The sequence below is a fragment of the Charadrius vociferus genome, unplaced genomic scaffold, assembly GCF_000708025.1.
Source record: "Charadrius vociferus isolate BGI_N301 unplaced genomic scaffold, ASM70802v2 scaffold453, whole genome shotgun sequence".
In the NCBI taxonomy this organism is placed as follows: Eukaryota; Metazoa; Chordata; class Aves; order Charadriiformes; family Charadriidae; genus Charadrius; species Charadrius vociferus.
In genome coordinates, this window is record NW_009647575.1 from 718,615 (window position 1) to 745,881 (window position 27,267).

Genomic DNA, 27,267 nt, shown 5'->3' on the forward strand with positions numbered 1-27,267 from the left:
CCGTGTCAGCGGCCGGGTGCCGGAGCCTCTGTGTGCGTGTCTGTGTGTGCGCGTTGCAGTTCGGGGATGAGTAAGAGCAGCGTTTTCTGTAACGTGTAATTGGTGCTCGCCTTCCTGCGCTGTTCTTTTCCGTCGTGGTACACGTTAAAAGGCGTTGCGGGTAACTATGGCTTGTGCCTCGCCTGCAACAAAAGGAAGAAATAAAAAGTGTGCCTATTAAGTTCCCTAAATAAAAGAGCCTTTCGACGCTGACGTTGTTGGTTAGGTAAATCATTTGGTGCTTACTCTTGGGTTTCTTCTAAATGGAAGCTAATAGCTTCAGCTCCTTCTCCTTAATTCTGCCCAATTAAAAATGAAGATGTTAACTGGGCCATACTTATCCCAAGAGTCACCTGGAGAGAGATTTTTATGTATGATCTGTGTGTCTGCTTTGTAGCATCACTGAACTCTCCTGGCAGAAAGACTGCCAAAATGTTTATTTTCAGACTCAAAGTGACCCTAATGTTTTGTTTCAAGCTTGCATTTCCAGTTCTCGTTGGAAAGAGACTTTGCATTCTGTACTGCAAGCTCACTTCGATGAGTGGAAGCAATACGTACCTCTGCTGGCGTTTCAGTGTCTGGAGATAGGTTATGGAGAGCTCTGCAAAAAAAGCTATCAATTGTTCTTTGTCTTTTCCAATGAAAGTTAAACTGAAAAGAGAGGCCCTCCTGGGAGAGGGGCTGCATGGACTGGGAGAAGATCTAGGTATTCTGATAGTTATCAGGATAATAGTCATTATAACTGGAATTCTTAATTAAAAATCCTTTTCAGACGATTTATTAATCTGATAGCATGTACCTCAACATTTAAATCCTGGCAAATTGTGAGCATTCTTAACAGAATGAAGAACAACTGTGTGATATGTAAATCTGATATACATTTAAACTCTTCAGTCTATGCTTATGAGACAGCTTGTCAAACATTTTTTGTGGAAGTCTCCAAATGGTGGAAGTTATAGGGTTTGCCAGTGCTAGTGATGTTTACCCTCTTTTATTTTCTGTAAAAATGCGAGAATGTGATATACTGTTGTACAAAAAGATCAAAAAAAGCCTTCAGTCCACTGCATGAGAGGTCAACTGTGGGGTTAAATAAGCTGTGATACTCAATAGTGAATGTACTCCTTTGCTATTGCAAATTCCTTTATCTCAGTCTTCACTTTGTCATTTTTTTCTGAATTTGAGGAGTTGCATGCGTTTTGGCATGCATGCGTTTTTTTTTTTTCTTCGGACCTTAAGGAGAGGATCTTTAGCCATGAAAGACAAAGCTAGAATGACTCCTAGCTGATGACTCCTAGCTGTGCATTTGCTGTAATCTGTGTCATTTGTGGGCATGTACTCTCTACATAAATAATCCATAGAAGTAGTAGGCTATTGGGGGTGGGGAGGATGGGAGCAGGGAGAGATGTGTTTCTGAGGATAAGGTAGTGCTGGCTAAAAGCAACCAAAGAGGAACACAAGACTGTTAAATAAGTGTTGTTGAAGACCTTGCATGTGTAGTCTGTATTCAGCCTGACTTCCGTAAGAAAATTGTGTTCTTAACCTCAGTTAAGTCATGCACCGACATCCCTGCGTATACTTTTTCTAAGGGATTACCCTGAAACCAGGGTGTTCTGTCTAAGATGAGGTTTTACTCCTGTTAAATTTCAAGTTCATCTGACTTGGAAGAAAATAATTGCTGAGGCAAAGGATGTTGCTGTCTTAGACACCGACGTATGGCAGTTACTGGTATCAAATAGTAGTTTAGCTACAGTGTCTTGTTACAGTAGAAGTTGTTTGGGCAACTGCATTTCAGCTAATTGACAACAGCATTATTTTCTTTGCAGTTTCGTAGTTGAAGAAGAAATAATTATATGCAAAAAAATTTTAACTTTGTGATTAGATTTGTTTGTTTTGCACCTTAGCAAGTGCTGTAGGTTATAGTGGTCCTGGGAATAAGTCACTGATCACATGTGTTCTGGACAGGGATCTCCGCACCCCCTTGCGAGTGCTTACAGCCAGCTTCCAGTGAACTTCTAATGGCTCGAAGCTATTGAAATTACTTTGCATCTAAATTGAAATCTATTTTAAGTGAACAAGGTAGTTTGGTAGGCTAGTGACAGCATTCTTGTGAACATATTATAGCCTGCCCACATCACACACGCAATTATGGGACAACTGTTTTAAGTCTCCTTCCTACCTTATGAAGAATTCATGCGAGGAACCAAGAAAATAGAACAGTTGGTGTAATTACTGTACATCCACTGAATGTTCTGCAAAACGCTTTACATTTTATACATTACTAAGTAGGGAAGAAATGGTTATGTGTTATTAGTCTGTTGCAGTACTTAAAATCAGCTCTCAGGGTAGTTCTAAAATGTTGCTGGGAAGTTTTACTGTCTGCAGAATCTGAAATTATTTATAGTCCTTGTGAATGTAAAGAACTTAGAGTTACTTTAACTGTAGAAAATGTGCCTTGCAGACAGTCCAGGGAGTTATTAAATCCTGTTTTGCTTCTCATTATGTTTCCTTAACTATTGTGAGTCAGAGTGAGCACCTACCAACCAAGGATTTGTCAGTGGGCACAGCTTCTTGTTGAATATCTTTGGTAGATGCGCAACTCACAACCATCAGGTTAGGCTTATACTCTGAGTCTTAAGAGCTCTAAAATAAATTTTTAGCAAAAAAAATCTGAAATTCCTACAGAAAAAACAGCACTAGATTTAGGGGTGGGAGCAAGTTGGAAAGAAATGTGGTATGGGCCAAGTAATGCTGCCTTAGAATGACCCAATGAGAGAATTAATTGCCTTTGCCTAGAGGGTGGCTTAGTCTTTACTACTAGTGTTTTGTTTAGGATTAGTTTTGTGTCTGTCAAAATTCCCAGCACTTTTGGGGCAATAGATTGGTAACCCTGAAGTGTCCGGCCTGTGCGTAGAGGGGGGAAAAATGGAGGAAGAGGTGTGTAGGAGAGGTTAGACATAAAGAGAAGAGGTGTAATGAAAAAGACAGTTACTACAGGGAATTCAAAATAAGCAGTGCTGTAATCAGTTTATGATGCTAATATGGAGAGGAGCCAAGAATGCAAAGAAGGTAGCACAAACAAGAGATATAAAGACAGTTGGTTGCGTAGTAACTTTGCCGTCGTTACTTTAGTGGAACTATGATGCTTATTTTGTGATATTGGCTCCTTAGTTCAAGCAATTACAATATACATTGAATTCCTACCAGTAGAGTTAATTTACTCTATTGTATTTTTCTCTATAACAGTAAGTTTACTCCATCATTTGATGCAAGAGTGTGGGAATGTCTGGTGCAGTGGCCCACATTTAGAAATGGGATGTAAATATGCTTTATGACCAAACAAGTATTTCTGCAAATTATGGAGAATGTGATTTTGCAAAGGAGGTTGGCACCTGTGCTTTGTAGGTAGGTATCAGGGATCAGCCATGTATTCAGGCCTTAGTACTTGTTTCGTTTTGCTGTCTGAAATGCTAACTTAATACCCTTCTGTGCCACTGTTAGACTTGATCTTTAACTCCGATCCTTCTCTCTAGCTGTCTGAGAATGCTTATGTATGACACCCACATACAGGCAGGCCGAAGTGTTTCCGTCAACATTAAACAGAGTGCAGTAAACATGGAAGTCTTCCAGACATGAAACTTCTGTGAAGAACGTTATACCACACAAAGCTGGCTTCTAGTCCTTGTCTGTGCGAGTACTCCCATTCAAGCCCATCAGACAGCACAGAGTAAAGCTAATCTTCATTTCAAGGCTTTACCAGTGTAGTCCTGTTGGTATGGCTGTGCTGTTTCCTGAAATGGCTTTTAGTATGGAAATAGTTAATTCCAGCCACACTTTCCCCAGTGGGATTTATTTCAGACCTCAAAATGAAAAACAACAGCCATACATACAGGAAAACAACATTAGTGTGACAGACTTCTGCAGGCTTGCTGTGTCAGTCACAAAAACCACCTTTGATTGGTGAGGTCATGCCATGGAAGATGTTTGAGTGGATGGACCTGAAGGTCCTACTCAAAGCAAGGCTGGTAGAAGCTCATCCTTAATCATCTGTCACTGTCATCCATGGAGATCAAAGTAAGCAAAAGCAGGTGCTGAATTAAAGTGCTTATTGTGTGGAAGAGCTATTTTGGTATGACACCCCTAAATTATAAAATTTTTACACACACTGAACCACCTAAATTAATTCCACCTTTGTAGTGTAACATGCAAATAAAGCTTCATTCCAATCCTCAGGACTCTTGTATTTTAAGAAATAACACTTTAAATCGCACACTCTTAACAACTGGTTTCTGTAAGGCCAAAACTTACATTTAACAATATCCAAATTAAGAGTTCATTGCAGTGCTTCAGTGACTGGTCTAGTATGGTCGTGACTGCTAGCTCCATACACCTTATTGCAACTTGAATTCTCCGACTTCTTAAATTTGAAAATAAATTTGATTTTTTTTTTTTTTTTTACATTGGTATAGTTCACATTGTGAAGTCAGTGATGCAGCACTGGTCTGTATAAGTACAATTTGTTAAAGCATCTTTTCCTTCATGCTCCAGGCTGTGTATTTTTTGCCTGCTGCTGGTCAGGCATGATGACTTTGAGATTCCAGTCCATTCATATGCATTGGAAGTAAGGTATATAATAAAACAAGAAAACTTAACCTAGAAAGGAAACATTGCACTCTGGACTCCTCTATAAAGTGTTGTTATTCACAGTTTAAAGAGCAGATGCATTAGGCTGAATATCAGAAACTGCTTTCTGTTAAGCAAGTTCACCCTCTAAAGTGTTATTAAATGATTAGTGTTGCAAGGAAGAAAAGATGGCTACCTGTAGCTTTCATCATGAAATTCAGTGTGGTCTGCGAAGTGTTGGAGTACTTCAGTAGGAAGACACCCACTGTAACCTGAGATGCACCAAATGCTAGTACTTTATTGTTTTTCCCTGTTTAATTTAATGAAGACTGTGATAAAGAACACTAAGAAATCTGCTAGTCTGAATTATTAATTTGGTTTGTGTTAGTAGTCATTTTGTTTTAGTGTACGGTGTAACATAAAGGACTGGTTTTAGAACAACTAATTAAAAAAATACAGGTGCATTTGTTTCAGAAATATTAAGGGTAAAGTTAACCAAGTGGTTTTCCCATGTGCAGTGTTCTTTCTGGGAAGAACTTGTCTCAGGTGTGGTTGTGTAACAACAGTTGAGCAGGAGCTGTTGTTGCCTTTTGGACGTAGAGAAATTAAATTCTAAATCTTAATGTCTCAGTCCTCTTTCTTACATTGCATTTTGATAATAAGTTGGATCTAAGTCACGATCTCAACTTTTTACCCTTCTGCTACTGCTGTGAGGGGAAAATACTCACTTGCAACCAATATATATTGCACATATTTAATGTCTCTGTTTTGTTAAGGAATTCCATTGCAGGCATTGCCAACTGGTATTTCCTGTGTTCAGAGCTAGGGTGGTTATAATCTGTAGATTGATGGCATTCTTGAAGAGGCCAATAACTGACCCACAGAATGTGTTAGGAAAACCTGTTATGTGTACTCCCATGCAACTGGTTCCCTGTCAATCACTAACTTTGGACATCTAGTTATTAGTTTTATTGATGGGCTTACAGTTACACTTAAAAGAAAGATTTTACAGTGCAGTTGCTCACAAAAATGCTAGAATTTCTCAACTCCTCTTTGCCCAAGAATGTTTTGTTTTGGAATCATTCAAAAACCTTAGAAGGTCCTGTTTTTTATTTTGAGAAACTTCTTTACCATCCTGTCTCTTTAAATTTTTTCATTGGATCTTATTGAGAAAGTTGATCTTCTTAGGTAACTTGGTTTGGCACACATTCAACTTTTCTAGTAGAAGAGCATCTGTTTTTCTTAAAATGAAATGAAGGTTAACCTCTATCTGTTGTATTTTCTGTCTTGCAAAGGTTGAGCTTTATAGCTCTTGAAGTCAAAACGAATAGAAGAATGAAATACTCTAACAAAAGCATTCCTCTCTGCAAGATGTATGAGTTAGAACTGAGACCATGTGTATAACATGCATAGTTTAAGTGAGCTTCTTCAGGCTGGAGTATTTTGAAGAGGACTGCAAAAGAGTAGTTTGGAAAATTTGAAGAAAACCGTCCATTGCTTGCGGAGCAAAGTTTTATATTGTAATCTTTCTACTAGTTAGGAGGTAAGACTTTTTTACAGCTATGGGGAAAAAATAGTTCTGGGAGGAGAAACTGAAGTGGAAACAATCTTGTAGCCAAATACTAGGATTTTTTTTTTAAAAAAAATACGAACAGTGAAATGCAAGGTGATAAAATACAGAAATGGTCATAAATAGCCCAGTCAGGATGGCATAGTTATTCTTGGATTGTCAGTAGTTTGAATGAGAGATTTTCAGGAACATAATTGCTGATTCTCAACAGACTAAGATCTTTCAGGTTGACCGTTATCTGTGAACAACAGTAATGGGTTATAACAACACTAACTTTTCCAGACTTTATGCATGACTCAGACTGTGTGTGTACTAAGGTAAAACCCCTCAAGGAAAAAAAGCTGTAAAACTAGCTTCTGACTCTGTGGAGAACTGGTGCTATTAGAAGTACCGCAGCTGAATTGAAAGTGTGCAAGTGACCAGCTGGAAATAAAATGTTTTCGTAAGTCAGCAATAGTGAAGGTTTTGTAGGCCAGAGGAAATCCTATATTACACCATGCAACATTGAAAAGGTATTAGGTCATGTACTTCTCACTGGAATTTAAAAGTTCATGGGTACAGACAGGAATACAGCTTACACTTGGTAGTGTTTAGCATTCCAACATGTGTAGAATTAAAACAATGAAATCTTGATAAAAATGTCAGATTCCACCATAGACAGACTTGTACAGTAGTTCTTCCTTTGGGACACCAACCTTTAAAATAAACCGGATTTGGTCTGTGACCGTGGCTGGAACGCCTTTAGCTTTTGCGTTGCTTGTCTGCCCATAGGAAGAGAGACATGCTTGAGACCTACCTAGTGGTGTGCAATAGTACACTGTCCTTAACAGTGCCTTTTCCAAGTGTGATTACAAAACTATTTTTCAGGTTGTTTATCAGAAGTTTTTGATAGCTGCTTCACTTGGTTACTCAGATACTATAAAATGAATGTTATGCTTGCTTCTGTGTTCAGAAATTGACCCATGATTTTCACATACATTGCTGTATAAAGAACATATTTAGATAGCTTCTTCTGTTAGAACTTACACGCTTACATTCTTGTAAGTCATTTAACAGTTCTGCAGTGTTGTGAATTATCATGTGCATGATAAGAGTTATAAGAATTCGAATAGTAACGAAAAGCAATTTTAAAAGGTTACTAGTTTACAATTTGAGAGTGTTTAACTTGGGAATGTCTTCTGTGGTACTGCAAGAAAAGTCTGGTCGGTATTTTAAGCAGGGCAAGATCAAAACCATCTTGCACTGGCACTTAATGTGGAAATTCGTAAATTGACCTGAATACTAATAATTTCATACTAGGTTCATGAACTGAATGCCATCTGTCTCTAGCCACTGCATGCTTTATACCCATAATATGTGAAATAGTCACAAAACGCTACCATGTGTCATACAATTCGCAAACATATTGAACTAAGAGACAATTAATTGCCCAACTAGGTCTTTTAGGTCTACTAGATTGACTCCACCCATTTTTCAAATCTTAGATCTAATAGTTTTAGAATAAACAGCATCTAAATATGGGGAAGGATTAGACTAAACAGTGTTTCAATTTCATGAATGCGGTATTACCATGCAACATCAGGTCTATAACCACTTGTGTCCTTGAATCACCTACTCAAAAGGTTAATTACAAGCCTGTGTATTTGCAAACCAGTCTCATTCAGTGACTCATGCATATGAAATCCTCTTGCCCTGAATAAAACAGGAAAATGATTAGGATTTTAGAAGGAGCAATTTGCACTGCATAGAATGTAAACAGGAGGAGAAGTTATTGGAACAAAATATGGCTACAAAAGTAACGCTCTTTCAATAATACTACAGAAGAGTACTTACACAATTGTAATTGGGCGGTAAAACAGATGGCAAAGTCATAAAATGAATGAAGTAACTTACTTTGCCAAGTCAGATTTCACTAATGAAATTTATTTGCTACAGCTGGATGATTCCTTAGAGGAATAAAAGGAATTTTTTGAACTGCAAAATCCAACATGCTCCTATTTTATTAGGTTCCATTTGGCGGGTGTATTGATGCAGTCTGTCTGTGGGGAGAGAGAACGCTTGCCTGTGTTTGTGAAGAGGAGACGGAGAATTTGGTGGTACCTGCTGCTTGATGTCGCTTGCTAATGACCTGTGTTCGTTCCTGTGTGTTTGCACCATTTGTGCTGTGGCCTTTGATATAAATGTGCTTGCACCTGCTGAAGCACTCATTCCCTGCATCCTTCATTGCCAGAAGCCAATTAATAAAATGTGAAGGATAGTGTATTTTGGTATTCCTACTCTGCTTTTGTTGAAACTTCATCCAGCTAGGCACAGACCACATGGAAGAAGGCAGTGCCTGCCTCAAAAATGCTTTATTTGAAAGCTTAAACTTTTTCTATGTCAAGAATTTCATAGGAGTGTTATCCAAACAAGGCTTCTGTGTTCATTCTGTGTGTGCTAATACCTTGAAAGAATTTAAGGGTGTTCATGTGAGTTTTCACTATAATATTATATGATTGGCTAATGAGGCAAAACAACTTAGTTTTGAGCAGGATAAACTTGCTGAGCTATCAACATCAGAACTTGTCTTACTGTGAAGCGAGATGCCTGCAACACAGCAAGGCTGCTTCCACCAGCCAGAAAACATGGATGGCATTCCGGCTATAAGATTCCTTGAGTGTTGAGTGCAGCCTGCCATGAGCGCACTGGGTACTTGGTTTTGCTTCACAGATACCATTTCTTTATAGATTTCTCCATTACAAGTTAACTTTCCTGCCTATAGAGCAGTGAAAGTATTTGGGTGGAGTTCTGGGCTTAGTGAGTATGGATCTTAAGTCATCCTTTCTGGCTGTAAAAATGACCATATGGATATTTGCTTTTTCTAGAAAATGCACATCTGACATTCTGAACTTCTAACTAAAGGAAGAGCATAGGGTTGTTAACAATGAGATACTTGTGTTAGAGGAAAACCTGATCTATGGACTTGTTCTAGCAAATTTTTTTTTTTGTTATGTATTTTGGAAGCCTTCTTCAGACTTTGTTTAAAGAATTCACTTCATCAAGCCAAGTCAAGATGCTTACCTTTAAATCTTCCTTAAATTTCTTTAGTGAATGTTGAAGTGTTAAGTGTACAGGGGCAAAAAGGACACAGTGATGTGGTTGAGATTTCTTTTGATGTATGGCTGACAAAAAAAAGCTGGTTTTATGACACTGAATATGCTGTGAGCAACTTTTTGAATGCAGAGCTTGTGAACTGCTGAGGCTCATGCTGCAAGCTCTGGCATAGTGCCTTCGAGGGAACTCCATTTTTATTGCTTTCCAGAATAGCTGGAAGCAGCGGCTCTGTGCAAGTGTGAGTGATGCCTGACTTATCAGTCAAAAGTTAGCTTCCAAATGTACTTTTTTGCACTTGAAGGACAGGGTGAAAATGACTGTAGCTAGTATGTCTTTGGTGACACTAGCTTAAAAGTGTCCTTGACGTTCTTCCCTCAGTCCTTAGTTGAATAACACTAAAGACCCTGAGTTGTTGATCTTGTGTTACTAAAATTCATCCTAGTAGGCTGTGCCTTGCCCCTTACATTTTATGAAGGGTGGAAAAAAAAAAAAGTGTCTTGTTCATCAAATGCTGAATAAAATTTAGTAGCAGCAGCTGCTTTACATAGCATCTCCCATGAATATAATTTGTCTTTTGTCAGGAGACTTGATTATATGTATTTGGTATGGGAGCCTCTTCTGTAGATGTCCCCCTCTTCTCTTTCAACCTTTCATCCCTCCTTAGTTTTACTTATGCCAGAAAATTGGCAGTAGTACCATAGTACCTGTTTGTCTGTCTGGCCTCTGAATCCATGCAAGTCGCTACCATGGATACCTTTGATAGGCTAGTGACATGTAATTGTTCATTCTTTTACCATGGCTGCTGTTACTGTTAATCCTCTCCTCATGGTATATAGTGTTAAATCAATACAAGATTAATTAATGCCTTCTGTTAATATTCTAGATTACAGACCTCCATGTTTAGAAATTTCATCTAAGATGACATGACTCTTACACTGTGTTAAAGCAACGCTTCAACACTCTGAACCTCAGAAAGCTAAGTTCCCTCCGAGATTAGAATAGACTGAGATAGGACACCAGCCACATAATGAACTTGCGGAAGCAGAATCGGTATTTTAGACTCTTATGTAAATGTGTATATTACCAAAATTACTTCATAATGTGACTTTAGTCAGCTGAACTGTGAAAACAGGCTTGCTGCTGGTGTTAACCTAGGTGCTGTGCTTCACTTTGCTTCTTTTCCCACTGATCTCTGGATCAGTCCAGATAAGCCATTGCAAGTATCTAGAATTCTTCCAAATGTTCCGTAATAGCCATTGCATAACTTAAAAAAAGTGAGGAATCTTCAACAGTGCTAAATTGCAGTTGAGAAGCCTTATAACACTTGCGTTGTTTTTCCACAGTGTTTATAGGTTGGAGGTGCTGCAGTTCAGCTTTCCCCGTGCTCAGCTGTGTAGTTTTTTGGTCTGTCTTTTGTGCTGGCAAGCTTGTTTAGGTAGCTAATCTGTCTGAAGACCACTCTAGGTTACTTTTTTTGTCTAGAGTGACTTCTGAACTGCTTTGCCACCTAGTTGTTGCGAACACCAGTGCTGTTAGAAGGAAGGATATGGGAGTATCAGACTGTGGCAGGTTCAGTTTATATCAGCCTTGCAGACACACGTGGGTGGGCTTGAGTGTTTTGTATTTTGTCAGCTCTTTATGTGGGAAATAATGTAGCTACTTTGGTGTGGGGGTTTTTTCCAGTACACTGCAAGGTTTAAAATCTTAAGACCTTGATATTTTTATTTTTTTTTTCCCAGACTATTTCTGCTGTTAAGTTTGCCAGGGTTTTCTTGTGCTCCATATGAGTTTCAGGAAATTTCTTCATGGAAGTGCCTCCCCAGGAGTTGTCTTGCGGGATGCCAAAGAGGCTTTTTGGTAACAAAATGCTGAAATGGTGACTTAAAATATATGTAATACATACCTCTTCTCACTTCAGAAGCTCTTGTGTTGTTCGGGGCTGTGCCCAGAACCTGACACTAAGGCCCTATGCAGCCCTGGGGAGACTGCGGGAAGGCCGTGAACTTGTTTACTGTTTGCTAGTGGTTTTAGTTGGAGGGATCTCAATTCCTGCAATGATGTCTTAACAGCACAGAGCTGCAGGCAGGTGGGGACCACTGTTCTTTATAGCAGCATGATGTATTTTATAGGATGGATGGGGCCTCTGTTACTTGGTGAAGAGTTCACTGGCTGACTCTTCCAGTCTTAGCACCTGGATATTATTACAGTTAATAGTACGTGTCTCAAGAAGCTGGGAAATCTAGGTCTTCTGCCTAGAGGAGATTTGCTGCTACTGAGAGAGAGAACTTAAGTCAGTTTTCTAACCTTTACTTTTCTTAGTAGATGTGTAGTCACCTTAGTAAATTTGTTTTGTGCGTGTGGGAGAGACAAGCACTTTTTATGGTGTGCACTAGAAAGCTTTGAAAGGAAGGGTTCTTACCAAACCTTGAATGTGGCTTAACTACTTATTAAAGTCATGGGAAGCTGTGAATCCTAATTCCCAGTTAAATAGGTTTATGTCAAAGTATTATTTTCAGGAGAAAGGAAAGGACTTATTGTGAAAGTGTTTCTGACTTGTTCAGAGGTTGAGGTTTAGGTGGCCTGTTTCATTATCCAATGAGACTAGTCATTTCTAAGATAGGTTTGAATATTTGTGTTCAGTTTCCTCTTTATTTAGGCTGCTACTTAGATTTTATAGTGAGTATTTAATATTTGAAGTAATTGTTCTATCTTAATAAAATACTGACGTTACTTTGCTTGACAGATGTTGCATGTTTAAACTGTAATAGAAACACCAGTCGAAGACATGGAATGACACTTATTACAATAATGCTGATCTAACTGAAAAAACTTCCTTACTCTCCAGTTCTTAAAGCAGCTGGCATCATGTATCCCATCCTATGTCCTTGTGTATTCTATCTATTTCTGGGCCATGGGGTGTTTCTGCTGATCTAGTTTGATTATTGTAATTGGAAGCAGCTGTTGGGAGGGTTAGGCTCTGCTTGCCTGGAGTTGCCTCACTCCATTTCCAGGAACACTTTTGTTGCAGGAATATCTGAGTCATTCTTGAGGTGTCTTCCAGATATGTTTGCATCTAGTATGCTAGTCTGTGCTGATCATTTTCAAACAATGCATTCTCAAGCATAATTTTGCTGTTGTTAACCAAACTGAAACTACCGGACTCAATAAACAGTGAAGTAACTGGATGAAACTGTGATCTTTTAATAACAGATAAGATTATATTGCTTGATGGTCCCTGGGGACATGAAATATGTTGAGGCTTCTTAAAATTCTTGGTCCTGCGCTGTTTCTCAGAAAGCTGAACTTGTAATTTGTAGGTCATTTGAGGCGACAGTTGTGAATTGCTTTGTGGGACTTAAGAAACTTTGGATAACGTTCAAACTCACTTTAGAAGATGGGGTTACTGTCAAATAATTACTATAAATTTTTACTTCAGAATGAGATAAAAAGTTGTAGCTAATGTTTCTGGAGTTGATAGATTATATTAAGTGTAAAGTACAGAGTAGTGCAGGTATTAGATTCTTCAATTAAAAAAAAGATCTACTTATTTGTTCAGAAGAACATGAGTCTCCATTACTAAAATTTATTTAATTGTTCAGTAAGTGATTGATACAGTATTTTGCCTTTCTGAAAGTATTCTGGTTGAAGCATACTAACTGTAGTTCTTTATATTGTGCAGGTACCTCACATACTTCAGTTAAATTATTCCTGTTCCTTCAAATGTATCAAACTCTAACTCACTTAAAACAGAGTAAAAGCAGATGCTGTGATGTATGAGCTACTGGTTGTAATTGATGCTCATTATATAAAACAGTCTTCAGGGAAGAAAGTTACTCATCATAAAAGTGAGTGGGTAATGAGGTTAATATGACAGTCTTGCAAACCTTTATGTAATCTTCTTTTAAAGGAAAGGAAACAAAAGAACTGGAATTCAGTTTTGATGTCATAGTTTTATGAAGGCAATGCAAATAACGATATAAGAAATTGTTTTGTAATTGAAGAAAGGCACCACTATTTCTGCTTGTTAACTAGGATCTACTATACTAACTGTCATCTCTAAACACAAAGCTATGTTTAACTAGTCCCCTTCAAACAAATGCCTGCAGCAAATCAAAGTCCTCCTGTTAAGGACAACTGGATTTTCACAAAGCCTGCATTCAACTTTATGTATAGCACTGCAGAAGATGCCAGTTGAATTTGTGCCTGTAATGATGTGAATTCAGTGTAATGCTTCTCCTTGCCTGGTCTGCTGTCATTGACATTGTATTTACAGGACTCCAGAGGATCAAAATGGACAGAGTAACTTCTTGACCTCTTTTAGTCACACTAAGAAAATGACTCTGATCATATGTTCTGTTCTTAATTTTTGGCCTGTTGGACAGTTTTGGGTACATTTTGACGGAGGTTTAGGTGTCTTGGATATGATTGTTCCTGTAAGTTTCCTGAATATGTGCTGCTGGCTGAAGAAGGAGAAAGCTGTACCAGTGCTCCCTGTGAAGGAAGGGAAGCAATCTGAATTGGATGCTTGTTGCCTTATTTGGGCTGGTACACAACTATTCTCTTGGCAACTTTTTTGCTCCTTTTTAGTGTATACACATTGGGATTATTGTGTTGAGGGGGGGTGTAGAGGACAAATAGCACAGATATGTAAGGAAGCATGCTTTAATCAATTGTTTTGGAGCAAGTTATTCTGTAAGAAAAAGTCATCTGAGAAATAGGACAATTTAAGAGGAGTCTTCTGAATTTGATCAGATAAGCAATATGAGTGAGGGGATAAAAAGGATGTGGTTTTTCTCACCCAAAAGTATGTTTTTGAAGAAGTAGATGGGAGGACAAAATAAAGATTAATGTAGTAAGGAGACCAAAGATTCCTCCTATTATTTTTTTTGTTGTTGTTGTTGTTTCCCCCTTCTTCCTCCCTACCATGTACTTGCAAAGATATCTTCCCTGAAAACACTGTCCCTGGAGATGAAAATCTCTTTTGTTGCTGGCACCTGATCATCTTACCTACTCTTGTGGATCCGGATAACCACTGTGGGCTCCAAGACTTTATGCAGAAGTTAACATGATGCTTACCTTGTCCAAGTCCTGTTAGAGGAATGCTCTCCAGCTCACTCTTCTGCTGGATGGAGCTGAGTGTTGTGTTTGAATCCATTGGGGACTAGAGCTAATGTAGTATTTCTTGCACAGAGGACCTGCTATGCAAGTTGTGAAACTCTGGAGAAGTTAGTACTGATACAGGTAGAAGCCTGTCACTCAAGACAGGCTACAGTTTTACAACTCCAGCTACAAGTTCCTGTTGCTACATGATCTTAATCATTTAGGATGATCTTAAAAGTTATTTAGCTACATACTCTTCTTCCATTGTCCAGATTTCTAGACTGTTGGACAAGATACCATTGCTGATGTTAACATACATTATAATTCCTACTCCTGCAGTTTTTCTGATTTAGTCTAATGCCTCCCTAACCTGGCTATATAAAAATGATCCTTGCTCCAATTGGAAGCCTGCCATTAAATGGAGCACAGAATTGTGGGGGTGGTTATCTGCAAGCAAGCAATGAGCAGCTGTAGGAGCTTTGAGAACTGCTTACTTTGGCGGGACAGCCACTGAGATTCATTTGTTTGTGCCCATATCTGCTCAAGCATGTTGGAAAAGGGCAGTTTCCTAGGAGTTTATCTGGAGCGGAGGTGAAGAGTGATCCATAGCATGATGGTTAGACAATGCTGTCGCCCCTCTGAGTGAAGGTATGGCAGTATGTTGTTGAGCCAGTTAAGCTTTCACTTCCCTTCCAACTTGTTGGGCTACACAAAGAACTGTTTAAAAATAAACTTTCATGTATGTCATCAGCTGTATTGCTGTGATGGGGGTTACCAATGGGTGTGGTTAAAAAGCTGACCTGTGTAAATGAATAATACAGCTATTGACAACACCCTGCTTGGCTCTGTGTGAACTTCTCTGCTGTAGGGTGACATAGGATTTTACTGCAGGATAAGCCTCTGTTTATCTTCTGACCCTCAAACAATTTTGCACTGTGAAGATGGAAAAAAACCAAACCCAACAACAGTGTACATAATATGTAAATATGCTTTTTTTGAGCTTCATACCACAGGCTTCTTGCCACAGTCTCTATCAGGTTTATCATAATTATAAAGTAGGACAATTCAGAAACTAGTTATGACCCAAATTAATACTACTTCTGAAAATAAGTCAGGCTACATAAATTAAGGGTGGAAAAACTTACTTAGCATGAAACTTCATCTCAGGTGCTTTACTGTTAAAATTGGAAGCTATGTTCCTCTTTGCTTTTGAAAGCAGACTGAAACAGGTAAAAGTATGTGGCAGTAGCTTAAAACTTATCACTTTCAAGGTCTTTCTCTTCTCTGGTGGAATACTTGCTCAGAAGCAGTCTGTCAGGATTGAGTGTCATTTGCACAGAATCAGACTGTACTTGCTTTGTTTGTTTGTAACTTATTTCTCTCTCTTTTTCACGTTGTCTACCATTCAGTAGGCCTGAATTTTGCTAGCATTATGTCTTTATTGGATTGTGAAGAACTTGAGAGCAAAGCGACCTCCCTGAGCCTTCTCCCACTACAAAATGTGGCAGAATATTTATGACAAGCTTATCTTTAAGATCTGAAGTCTGTGGTAGCATGAAGTTTTGCTGTCTTCAGTATCTTACTGGAATGTTGTTCACTGACAGTTATTGATGACTTCATGACTCAGGATACTGCTTTGACTGGTTGGGTCAGGTTTTTGAGCTTCTTTGACTCAATCTCTTACGCTTCTTTGAAAGGATGTTATCAAGGCTTCTGAAAATGATTGACTGCTATAAAATCTTTCTGGTTAAAGAATTTTCAATGAAAAGGAGCATCGTCACTAACTTGATTATTTATAAGGATCTTATTGGTTGGACATTGTTTTGGCTTTTCAAGTATGAGTCATCTGTTGCACAAAGTACAAGAAGTGGCACCTTCTCTTTGTCACACTGGGACACTACTTGTTGAATTGCAGCTTCTAGTAAAATATGAATTTTCACATTGCTCAATCTACTTAAAGACTGTAGATTAATTTACAACAAATATTACAGTGAAATATTACTATTGTGTATTTGAATTTTTTTTCACAGATTGTAGTATTGTGCAAAATCACTTGCACAAACTCACCTGTCAGAGGTCCTGCTGAATTAATTTGGTCTTGTTCCAGTATTGAAGTGCTTATAGAAGAATAGTCTGGTTTGTTGCTTAGTAAGGTTAGTATAGGCCATATCCAGGTACACTAGTGCTTCAGCTTCTGTGCTTCTGAGAGTATGTATTGTAATGTAAACTTGTCAAACTGACTTGTTGTCAGTTGATGATTGGAATTCAGAGGAATTTTCTTTATATTACTTGTCTGAAATACATACTAAAAACAAGTAAGCATGACTTTCAGGATACGTTTTTCCTTTTAAGAGAACAGTGCAAAGACAAAACAATGTGGAGTAGTTCAAAATGCAGTTTAGTATGTTGAAAATGTACATGTAGCTTGGAGCTATTTTCATGTTCTTGTACTCCCTCTTGAGTAAAAAGAAAGCAAAGGTTCTTTTTAAGCCATGATGGTCAAAACAGAAACGATTTTTTGTTCTCCTCCATCTCCCTTTTTAAAAGACCTTGTAACATAATGTTAGTTATAGTTCTTTGCTACATCTGTATAATTACTCATGCTCATTTCACTTGGATACCCTTTCTGGGGAAAACAATTTAAGTGTCTTCATTTTCAACTGCATTTTCAGAATTCTTTGACAGCAGAATGGGTACTGTTACTGATGTGATCCAGAGAGTTTTTCACTCCAGTTATGCGTTAACCTTGGTAGGCAGTTAAGCACCATACAGCTGCTTGCTCACTTCCCTCCTGCCAGTGGGATGGGGCAGAGAATTAGAAGGGTAAAAGTGAGAAAATAGTGGGTTGAGATAATGACAATTTAATAAGTTAAAAAAAACCAACAACCAAACAACAAACCAACCAAGAAAAACAAGTTATAAAAATGAAATAAAATAATTACTTGCCGCTAGCTGGCCAATGCCCAGCCAGTCCCCTGAGCAACAACATCCCCGGCAAACTTCCCTGCCAGCTTTTATTGCTAAGCTATGGCATGGGACATCCCTTTGGTCAGCTGTCCCAGCCGTGTCCCTCCCATCTGCTTGCCCACCCCCAGCCTAGTTGCTAGCAGGGCAGCGTGAGAACCAGAAAAGGCCTTGACACTGTGTAAGCACTGTTCAGTAACAGCTAAAACATCTGTGTGTTATCATTACTGTTTTCATCACAAATCCAAAACATGGCACTGTATGAGCTATTTTGAAAAGAATTAACTCTATCCCAGCCAAAACCAATACACCCTTTTATTTTTTAATTCCAGGAAAGATTGGCTTAATCTCTAATGAAGCTTCAGTCAGCACACTTTTAACTGCCTCACTGCTAACAAAACCTTAGTGCATGTCCTCAGCTAATGATTTTGATATAAGTTTTAAGAAAATTGTCATGCTTCCCATTCTGACTGTTTAAGCTGCACACAAAGGTGATTCATTATGCAGGAGGATGTAATTTTAGTGTGAGATGGTCAAAGGATCATGATGGGTAAAGGTAATGAGGTAATGGTGTCTCGTTACTACACTGTTATTATCTGGTAGTTCTGTATATAACTAAACTCTGCTGCTGTGTGAACGTGCTCTTTTTGAGATTTCTAATTAACAAAATCTAAGTTACATTTGGTTCTTAGTTGCTACTATAGATGTCTCTTGTGTTTATATCTTCTGTAATGTGGATGTCCTGTTTTCTGGACATCAGAGGTTGTTTTGACCATAAATCTCTGGAGGAGGGTACATTCTGTCACTGTGTGGTGACTTTCCCATGTCTTAAGAACTGTGCAAGCAGACAGAATGTTCTGCCTTTGTGTAACACAAATACCGTTACATTACTGTTGGGATAGGTAGGGAGTGAAACGAAGGTGTAGGAAAATAGAGAGATCTGCTAAAACTCTAACACAATTTAAAACAAACAACACCATTAGCTTTTTTTTGTTACTTTTGACACGTATGCACATGCACATTATTAGCCTGTATGTGAATTAACTGTTACAGAAGCCATGGGTATTGGTGAGGTGCAGAGTTTTGTGTTTGAATAAGCAGCTGTGGGACTGAGGCAACTATTCCAAATACATGGAATAACTGCATTGGCAAACTAGGAAGGCAAGTTGAGTCTTTCTGCTCTGTTTAAAATAAATTATTCTTTCAGTTCCTGATTGACTTACTGAAACAGTATTTTTAGGTTTTAAGTGACATGTTTGCTTGCTTTTCTCTGAAGAAATACCCTAGCTAATCCTTGCTGCTGCTGTGTCTTGGTGCTTGCTATTTAAGCTGGAAATTCCTTCAAATGTCTGTTTTCTTTCCCTTGCAGCTGTCATATCTCATGTTTTCTTGTATGTTGTTGACTCACTGTGGCTTCCTTTTTCAATTCTTGCTTAGTAAACTAGCAAGAATTCTTGACAAATGCTGTGTCTCTAAAAGAAAACACTACATAACAAAATGTAAATCTTTTCCCTTAATTGTTCTTGGATGCTGTGAACTCACTTGTGCCCTTTCCAAATAGTGAAGGATTCCATTGCTCACGCTACAAAGAAGAGGAGCTTGGTATAATTTGTGGAATGGCTTCCAGTGAAAAAAGCAGATAATTTCAATTCTGCTATCTTTTGTGAAAGCTAAGTCCTTAGATATGTAGGGATTTGAAACAAAACCACTTAAACAGTGCACATGGAGAAAGAAAAGAAAACTAATGAAGCAATTTTTTTCTTCTAGATTTTTCCACTTTATACCTGTGAATTTTCTGCAATCCAAAGATGGCAGCAAATAAGCCTAAAGGACAGAATTCATTGGCTTTACACAAAGTCATCATGGTGGGAAGTGGTGGTGTAGGAAAATCTGCTTTAACACTACAGTTTATGTATGATGAGGTAAGAATCTGCACTAGTAGTTATCTCAGGAGATGTCTGTTGCATAGTGTTATTGAAGCATTCAGTAGTACAGTTACTTTATGAAAGGATCTAAATGTGTATGATGTGGTATGAAAGTAGCAATTAAATTGAGCAAAAATATTTTTTGAGAAATTTGGCATTTTTCACACTTCTAAGCAATTAGATGCTCTTTCATGTTATCAGTATATTTTCATTGTTCACTAGACCTATTAGAACTTAAGTGGTACAGCTCAAAGCTGCTTCACTTAGGTGAGTTGCATGATGCCTGAAATGACCAATTTTTTCCATGTTTTTTTATGCTGCTGTTCAAGAGGAAAGATCTGTTTCTTGTTTTCTTACTTGATTCCAGTGAAAGACATTCTTTTTCATTAAAAGGCAGAAGATACAGCTTCAGTGTTCTTTAAAAATTGATACTAAATATATTCAAAGTCATGATTGCCTGATAGCATAATGGAATGCAGCCAGATGTTGTGCTTGACCAGAAGCAGAGGCTTGGGTAGTGCACAGAGACTGATGCTTTGCAGCTACCTCTAAAATTTCCTTGTAATGGCTGAAGAAAGCGAAAACCTGTAAACTGTTTGGACTGATGGAGAGCCTGCTTTAACTATGAATCGCTCAAGTACTTCCCATAGCCTAAATACATATTCTTATTTATTAGTTACTGCAGCCATATAAGATGTTTGTTATATCCTTATATGCAAACAGAAACATTTGCCTTGTACAGGCATGCTATTATAGCATGACTTTTTTGATATTTTTTTTTTCTAGTTTGTTGAAGATTATGAACCCACCAAAGCAGACAGCTACAGGAAAAAGGTGGTTCTGGATGGGGAAGAAGTACAAATTGATATATTGGACACAGCAGGGCAGGAGGACTATGCTGCAATTAGAGACAACTATTTCCGAAGTGGAGAAGGCTTTCTTTGCGTCTTCTCTATTACAGAGCTGGAATCCTTTGCAGCAACCGCAGACTTCAGGTAAGTTACAACGCAAGATAATTATTCTAATTATAGTGACACAATTGCAAGGGGTTTTTTTGTTTGTTTTCTAATGTCCTTATGATAGTCCAGATTGGATGACAACTCTTACTGTAGTCACATAATGTTTTGAACGGATGCCTAGCCATGCCTTTGCTATCTGTACCACTTCAGATGTCTTCGCTGCTGTGTTTCTGAATACCAAAAAGGCTATTGCCACAGAGCAGATGCATAGCAATGTTCAGAAGGCCTCTGCCTTTTGTAAGTCAGTGTTGCTTGGCACTTGTGCTAAGTATTTGTGAGTAGGCATACTGCTATCCACAGTAATGAATCTGAGAAAAATTGCTTATAGACTGTATGGTTGCATGTAACGTATGTACAATACCGCATACTCCCCAGACTTGTCTTTTTTTAGCTCTTGCTTGATATAGAGGATTATGTTGTGTTTCTCTTAATCTGTGAAGCACCACCTGGAGTGAAAGGGCAGCAGTAGCATGTCCAGCTGTTTTATGCTAGACTACTTTATAGTTATAAAGATGATGTGACCAGATTCCAGTTGAAAGCAGTACAAAAAGAATCGTGTCTGGTGATGTCTGTCTGCAGAGTCTTAGGCAATGTGAAGTATGAACATTGTATTCTGGGAGAGTGAAATGCATAGTATCAACAACACAAATCTTTCTAGCTCTTAAAGATGATTTTATGAACAGGTGATGAGAAGTATCTTGGAATATTCTGTAGTAGCCATGCATTTTGTGTAAAGGCCTGCTGTAAATCTGTCTCTTCAGTGTTGCTTGAGTGGAATTTTTCTCCGTGGAACATGCTGATACAAATTTTTGATTTTACAAGACAAAAGTTTGGCACAGAGTTCTGTATAACATTCACCCTTCCCATTAAAGTCAGTATTTTACTTAATAGGGAGCAACATAGTAAAAACAAAATTTGGAACTGGATCTTTCTGATTTAATAAAGATATAACAAGATAGGGTTTTTTTAAGGTACTTCTCAGGCATCCAGCATATTAAAACCCTAATAATGGTAAGAGACTATTAAATAGGCAGCAGTATATTACAGGTGTTTAATTTTGGCTGAGAGAGGAAGCCTATTTAAATCACTCATTGCTATATTTAAAAAAAGGGCAGAAGAGACCAGAAAAAAAAATTTACCAGTTCAAAGTGTAGTGAAATAGGAGACAAGATAACCTTTGAGATAAAAGGAAACAAATATAAAAGAAATTATCTGCATCCCACTGAAATAAGGCTTTTCAGAGATGCTGTTGCAGTTCAATTTAATTAGCACTAAGTATCAGAATATGTTTCATATAATTTCTAAGGGAGGAGAAAGAGGTATGGAGGGGGGAAAAGTGAGTTTTTCCTCTTCTGTTTTTTTTTTTTTTATTTGTCTATGTATATATGTGTGTTCATATATTTTGAGAGAGAGGGAGGGAAGGGCAGAGCGTGAGTGGTTTGCGGGTTTATGCTGGGTATTGTCAATCCTGGAGGACTATTTAGTATAGTTGAGCTCCTCTACTGTGCAAAGTGACCTATGCAAATTTGTTTAAAATCCTGTTAATGCTTCAAAGTACATGATCTTCTGTGGCTCTAGAAAAAGTCATCCTTTTCCAGCAAAGGTGAGAGTTGACAACATACATGCTGAAACAGCAAAAATGAAAGATATACATCCCTTCCATGAAGAGATTGAAACTCTTCCCAGTCTGACTCTGAAAGTCCCTTTCAAGTTGCTCTTGAAACTGTAGAAGCTGAAATGCTAAAATGTAACTCAAAAAATTTACATTCTTTCTGCTCTGTGTAAAAGTAAGCTGTATGTCTTGAAGGTACAATTAAAATACTTTTGGCATTGTTGAGCATGCTGAGGGAATACTACTTAAGGGACAGATATGAAAGAAAGTGTCAAGAAGAATTTGAATGTCGAGAAGAATTTGGATGTTTGATTGTTTCCATGGAATTTTGCTCTGCTGGAATGGCAGAAGTCCAACAGCAGAGCTGTTTACTGCTATTCAATGTCTTCAATGAGGTTCCTGGTGTGCTCTGAAATGCTATTGCTCCAAGTAATTTCTTTTTTTCAATAGAAAGCAGACCTGCAATTACTAAACTTTTAAATATTTGAAAAGCATTTTGATAAAATGTGGTCTTGCTTTGAGTAGAATTAGTCTGACTAATGATTTATTTTTAAGTTCTGGATTTCAAGCTGGCATATCATTAATTAGCTATTTCTTGTTTATGAGATATCAGTCTTCAGAGAGGGATCAAAGAAGACTATTGTCATCTGTATTACTGTTAGATTAACTCTTTTACAGTGAAATTGTTTGGCATTGCCTGAACAATTAGTGTTGGAAGCTACTAGTTTTTAACAGAAGTCTTATTTGCACAGATAGTGCAGGATGTACCAAGTTTTCTTCTGGCCACCCTTCCTAATCCACTGACTATTCAAACTGCTTTTGGATAGCCGCAGGCCCTGTTAAAACATTTGCACTGATACTTGGGGGGAGAGGAGGAATTACACCTCAGAGATGAATGTGGTGTTACAAGCTGCCTCATATATGTGTATGTTGGTTTAAAAAAAAGAAATCTGGACGAACTGCAGTTTAAGCCCTGTTGAGTACACTTCCTCAACAAGACTGCGTGCTATCCAGAGCTTTTCATAACAGCAGGAGGATCCTGCCATACACCAAATAAATGCCCTTCAGAATATCAATTAATGAATTCGTTTAGCTTTTCTCCATTCAACTTTAAATCTGGCAATAGGTTTCACCTCAGCCAGCAAAAGGAATTTGTTTCTTTGTGCTTTTTGTCAGTCTTTCAGGAATTGCTCCATGATAAAGGGCTATATTTCATTACTAACTTCGTACTGCTTTCTGAGACAAAATAGAGAATACCTCTTTTCTGGGAAAACTGTTCCTCGTGGTACTTTTAATGCATTTCTAATTAGAAGAAAATTGTTTTTTATTTTTTTTGGTGTTGAAGACTTATGTACCAAACCATTTGTAGTACTGAGTTGTATTTACAACTTTAAACCCTTCTTCCTAGCGATTCAAACATTAGAATGGTCTGTCTTTAAAAATCTGGTGCGTATACAACTTGTATGTGTATACTGGCTTGTAACTGAATTAAGATCTCTGCAGAGACTGAATATAATTGACTTCAGAAAGATTTCTAAAAGGAAGAGATTTTTCTCTTGGTATGCTGTAGACCATTTTATCAGCTTTAAAAATGGCACATACATTTTATTAGGAGAAAAACAAGTGTAAAACTGAAGTTTGGGTAGCTTAAAAATGACAATCACAAATAGTAATGTAAAGACAATGGTGAATGCTCTCAAGTAACACCTTTAGTAAAAGGAATGACTTATTGATACAAATCCTCACCTAAAACACTCCTGTTCTACTCTTTTAGTTTCTTGCTGACTCACCTCCTTCCTTCCTGGAGGACTAGTTGTCTGCCTTTGTCTTCATTCTGTAGAATGTCATAATGAGGTTTAAAATTTTACTGTTACGTAAGCTTCATAAAAGGAATAAGTGGCTTTTCACCATAAGATGGAAGAGTATTTAGTCCGAGTTCTTTTTTTTGTGTTCTAAGAATAGTAGTCTGTGCAAAGCTTAATTTTCTTTTCCTTTTTTTTTTTTTTTCTCTCCAGGGAGCAGATCTTAAGAGTAAAAGAAGATGAGAATGTTCCTTTTTTGCTAGTTGGTAACAAATCAGATTTGGAAGATAAAAGGCAAGTTTCTGTAGAGGAAGCAAAAAACAGAGCTGATCAGTGGAATGTTAATTATGTGGAAACTTCTGCAAAAACACGAGCTAATGTTGACAAGGTAATAACTGGCCTCCTGATACAAAGAATCTCTCCATCAGTTTTTACTTTATACCTCTCTTCTGTGGGTCATACTCTGTATGTTCATTATTTTACCAATTATTTTTGTGAAATTTGAATCAAATACTTTTCTCCCTTAGCTTACGAGGAGCGCATGACTAGACGACTTCATGTAGAACAGTGAAAATGTTAGGCGTAACAAGTTTATCCCATCCTAAACTGTAAGGAGTCATTATACAAGACATTATACAAGACCTTATTTCATTAAAAATTTCTTGAGGCAGCTATTTTGGCCTAGACTTCTTACTGCGTTTTCTATAACTAGAAGACAGTCTGCTTCTGAACAGTGAGGAACGCTGTCTGATCCTCAGCCAGAATCAAACAGCCTACAAAAGTAGGTAAAGGAGGGATTGGAGCCCTCTTTACCCTCATCTAACCAGATGCCTGGTTGTATGTTGCTTTGATGAAGAATGGTTGAACCCTTTTAAGCTTTCAACAGCCTAGAAGTGCCTCATGAGTTTTCAGAGATGAAACCTGGTTCAGAAGGTCATGAGATAAGAGACAGAAAACGCTTGTCTCCAATAAGATAAATTATTGATTAGTTCTAAGTATTTCAGCTATAACTTTTAAAGACAGGACTTCTTGGAATACAGAATTCAGAATAACTCTCAGCCTTGTAGACTGCAAGAGTAACAGATATGTGGCAAAAGAAATAAGTAGTTCAATTTGCCAGCCTTTCCTTTTAGACCTATTAACAGAGTTGATCACGCATTGAAAAATTCTCTAATGTAAATCCTTATGTATGAGCTGTCAATTGCAGCATGACAGCTGTAGTGAGTTCTGTTTTGCGGTAACTTAAACTTGACTGTTGTCTCCTGTCAGTTGTCTTCCTGAAGAAACTGATTGTTCACTACTACAGTAAGAACTTTATGCTGTTGTGTAGAGAAAATTAAGTCAATTAAATGCATCAAACTTAGTCTCATTGTTGAATACAGCTTTGATTTTTTTTTTTCTCCCATTATTATAAAAACTAGTACATTTTTTAGTTTTGGCGCATGATTGCAGTTAACATCTATTTATTACTGTCATGTTTTCAGCACTTCAAAATCTACTTCACCATCCTTTAGCAGCTGGGAAAAAAAATGTGTGTATATATATTTTAATAGCTCTCTAAGGCAATAGAGTCACTCTGTTAAGTCATTGGTGTTATCTCCACCTTTGTCATTTTTCTTTCCTACTAAACCACTTGATGAAAATGAAGTTCATGTGTACTTCGAGATTGTAATATGGCATTTGAAATTACCTGATCTAAAAAAAAGGTTTATGTAGTTGTATGATTGGTAACTTTGCTTTAAAGGAAATGCTGATTTTTCCCACACAAACTTTGTCTTTAGACTTGCATCATGGGACACAATGACCACGAAATGTTCAGTGTATGCTACTGCTCCATTAATACGTTTCTAGAATTGGATGTTGCGCTTTTTCAGTCTTTACAGCCTATCACTGAAAATACTCAAAATATAACCTGATTTCCTTGAGTCTCCTCAGTAAGATGTAGATAATACATTCAAAAAATCTTGGCCAGTGATGAGACTCTTGTTGTAATACTTGTGGAAAATTGTCTGACAGGATTCATAAGCAAATAGCGGAAGACAGAGGAACATTATGGTACCATGAAAGACACAGGATTGCATCATATCAACTTAGCCTTCAAAACCAGTGAAAATTTGTTGATTGTTTCTTCGCTCAAACTGGTTGCATGTAATTGACTTTATTCTAGCCAACTGAAACGGATATCAGTGAAAGCTTACATTGACTCACATGTATGTGACTGTTTTTGCATTTACGTTATTACATCTTTTTTTTTTTTAGGTGTTTTTTGATTTAATGAGAGAAATTAGAGCCAGAAAAATGGAAGACAGCAAAGAAAAGAATGGGAAGAAGAAAAGAAAAAGCCTAGCTAAGAGGATCAGAGAAAGATGTTGCATTTTATAATCAAAACCCTGAATTCCTTTCCTACCCTGACCATACTAATAAAAACCATAATTTATAAGCATGCCATTGAAGGCTTAAGTGACTGAAATTACTCTAACATGTTGGAAATAGTAATGTACCACTAAAAGCATGAATTGGAGCTGCACTGAAAGTCAAATTCACTGAGAAAAAAAAAAAGTGGCTTCAAGAGAAGCAAAGTTGAGTCCATTTCATAATTGCCTACCTTCTCACATTTCTTCTGAATGTAGTGTTTCATAGGCGGTCTTTTCTTTAATAGTAAACAGAGAGGGGAAGTATTACTTTGGGTTCTTGTAAAGCATACTTTTTTATCACTGGTAATTGTCAATTCATCTTGTCTTTTGTTGCCTTGAAAATTACAATTGTGAACATGATACCTAACAAAGCGGTATGCAGTTGTTTTGCCATGGAGTTATGCAAATTGGAATAGAATAATGTATATGCGAACAGATATGTTGGGGAAAATTATATGTGGTTCTGCATTACCTGATTAACCTAGAAGAGTGATGTAATCTTTTACATTGAAACATTTGAATATGCCTTAATTTTAAAAACTAAACATAACAGGTTGCTTAATCAAGGGTGTATTTTCAACTTTGTTGCATGGAGACTGTCCCTGCGCATCAGTGTGAGACTGCCCTCTCTGTGGAGTGCAGTTATGTGAATGATTTAGCTAACTAGCTGTCTGCTAGCAGTGTCTGTTTAAATGTGTGCCATACTCTGGTATTGTGAATAATACAGAGCATATTCTGTCATCTGTAACTTGGTAAACAATACGGTATCTGAAAACAAAAAAGGTCAGAATACATATAAGACTGAAATCATAAGCCTATGGCACATCTAAGCCTGGAATGGCTGTTTAAATGTGCTGATACCTTGAAACTTCCCTTTTGCAAGTAGATTTTTGTCTAGATGTTCCGTGGGTTTTAACTCCCTGGAGTTGGGTGGAGTGGAGCTGATTCAGTAGTGCTAATGTGTTTTGAGTTAAGATGTTGTCTAGGAAATTCTGGTGTCATCAGTTAATTTCTTTTGTGTTCCTAATACTCAGCTACGGGAACATGGTGTGTTATGCTGAAGCTCTTTGCAGGTTTTGTACTGTTTAGTCTAGTTTATGTTGATTTTT

At 37.6% G+C, this 27,267-nt stretch overlaps 1 protein-coding gene across 1 annotated transcript; it reads left to right on the plus strand.

Moving 5' to 3' along the window:
- Positions 1 to 19,153: 19,153 nt before the first annotated feature.
- Positions 19,154 to 26,187, plus strand: RALA (v-ral simian leukemia viral oncogene homolog A (ras related)). The gene is made up of 4 exons (XM_009880923.1): positions 19,154 to 19,308; positions 20,098 to 20,306; positions 23,958 to 24,132; positions 26,004 to 26,187. The coding sequence occupies exons 1-4, from the start codon at positions 19,195 to 19,197 to the stop codon at positions 26,124 to 26,126; spliced, it is 621 nt and encodes a 206-aa protein (XP_009879225.1). The 5' UTR covers positions 19,154 to 19,194; the 3' UTR covers positions 26,127 to 26,187.
- The last annotated feature ends 1,080 nt before the right edge of the window (positions 26,188 to 27,267 follow it).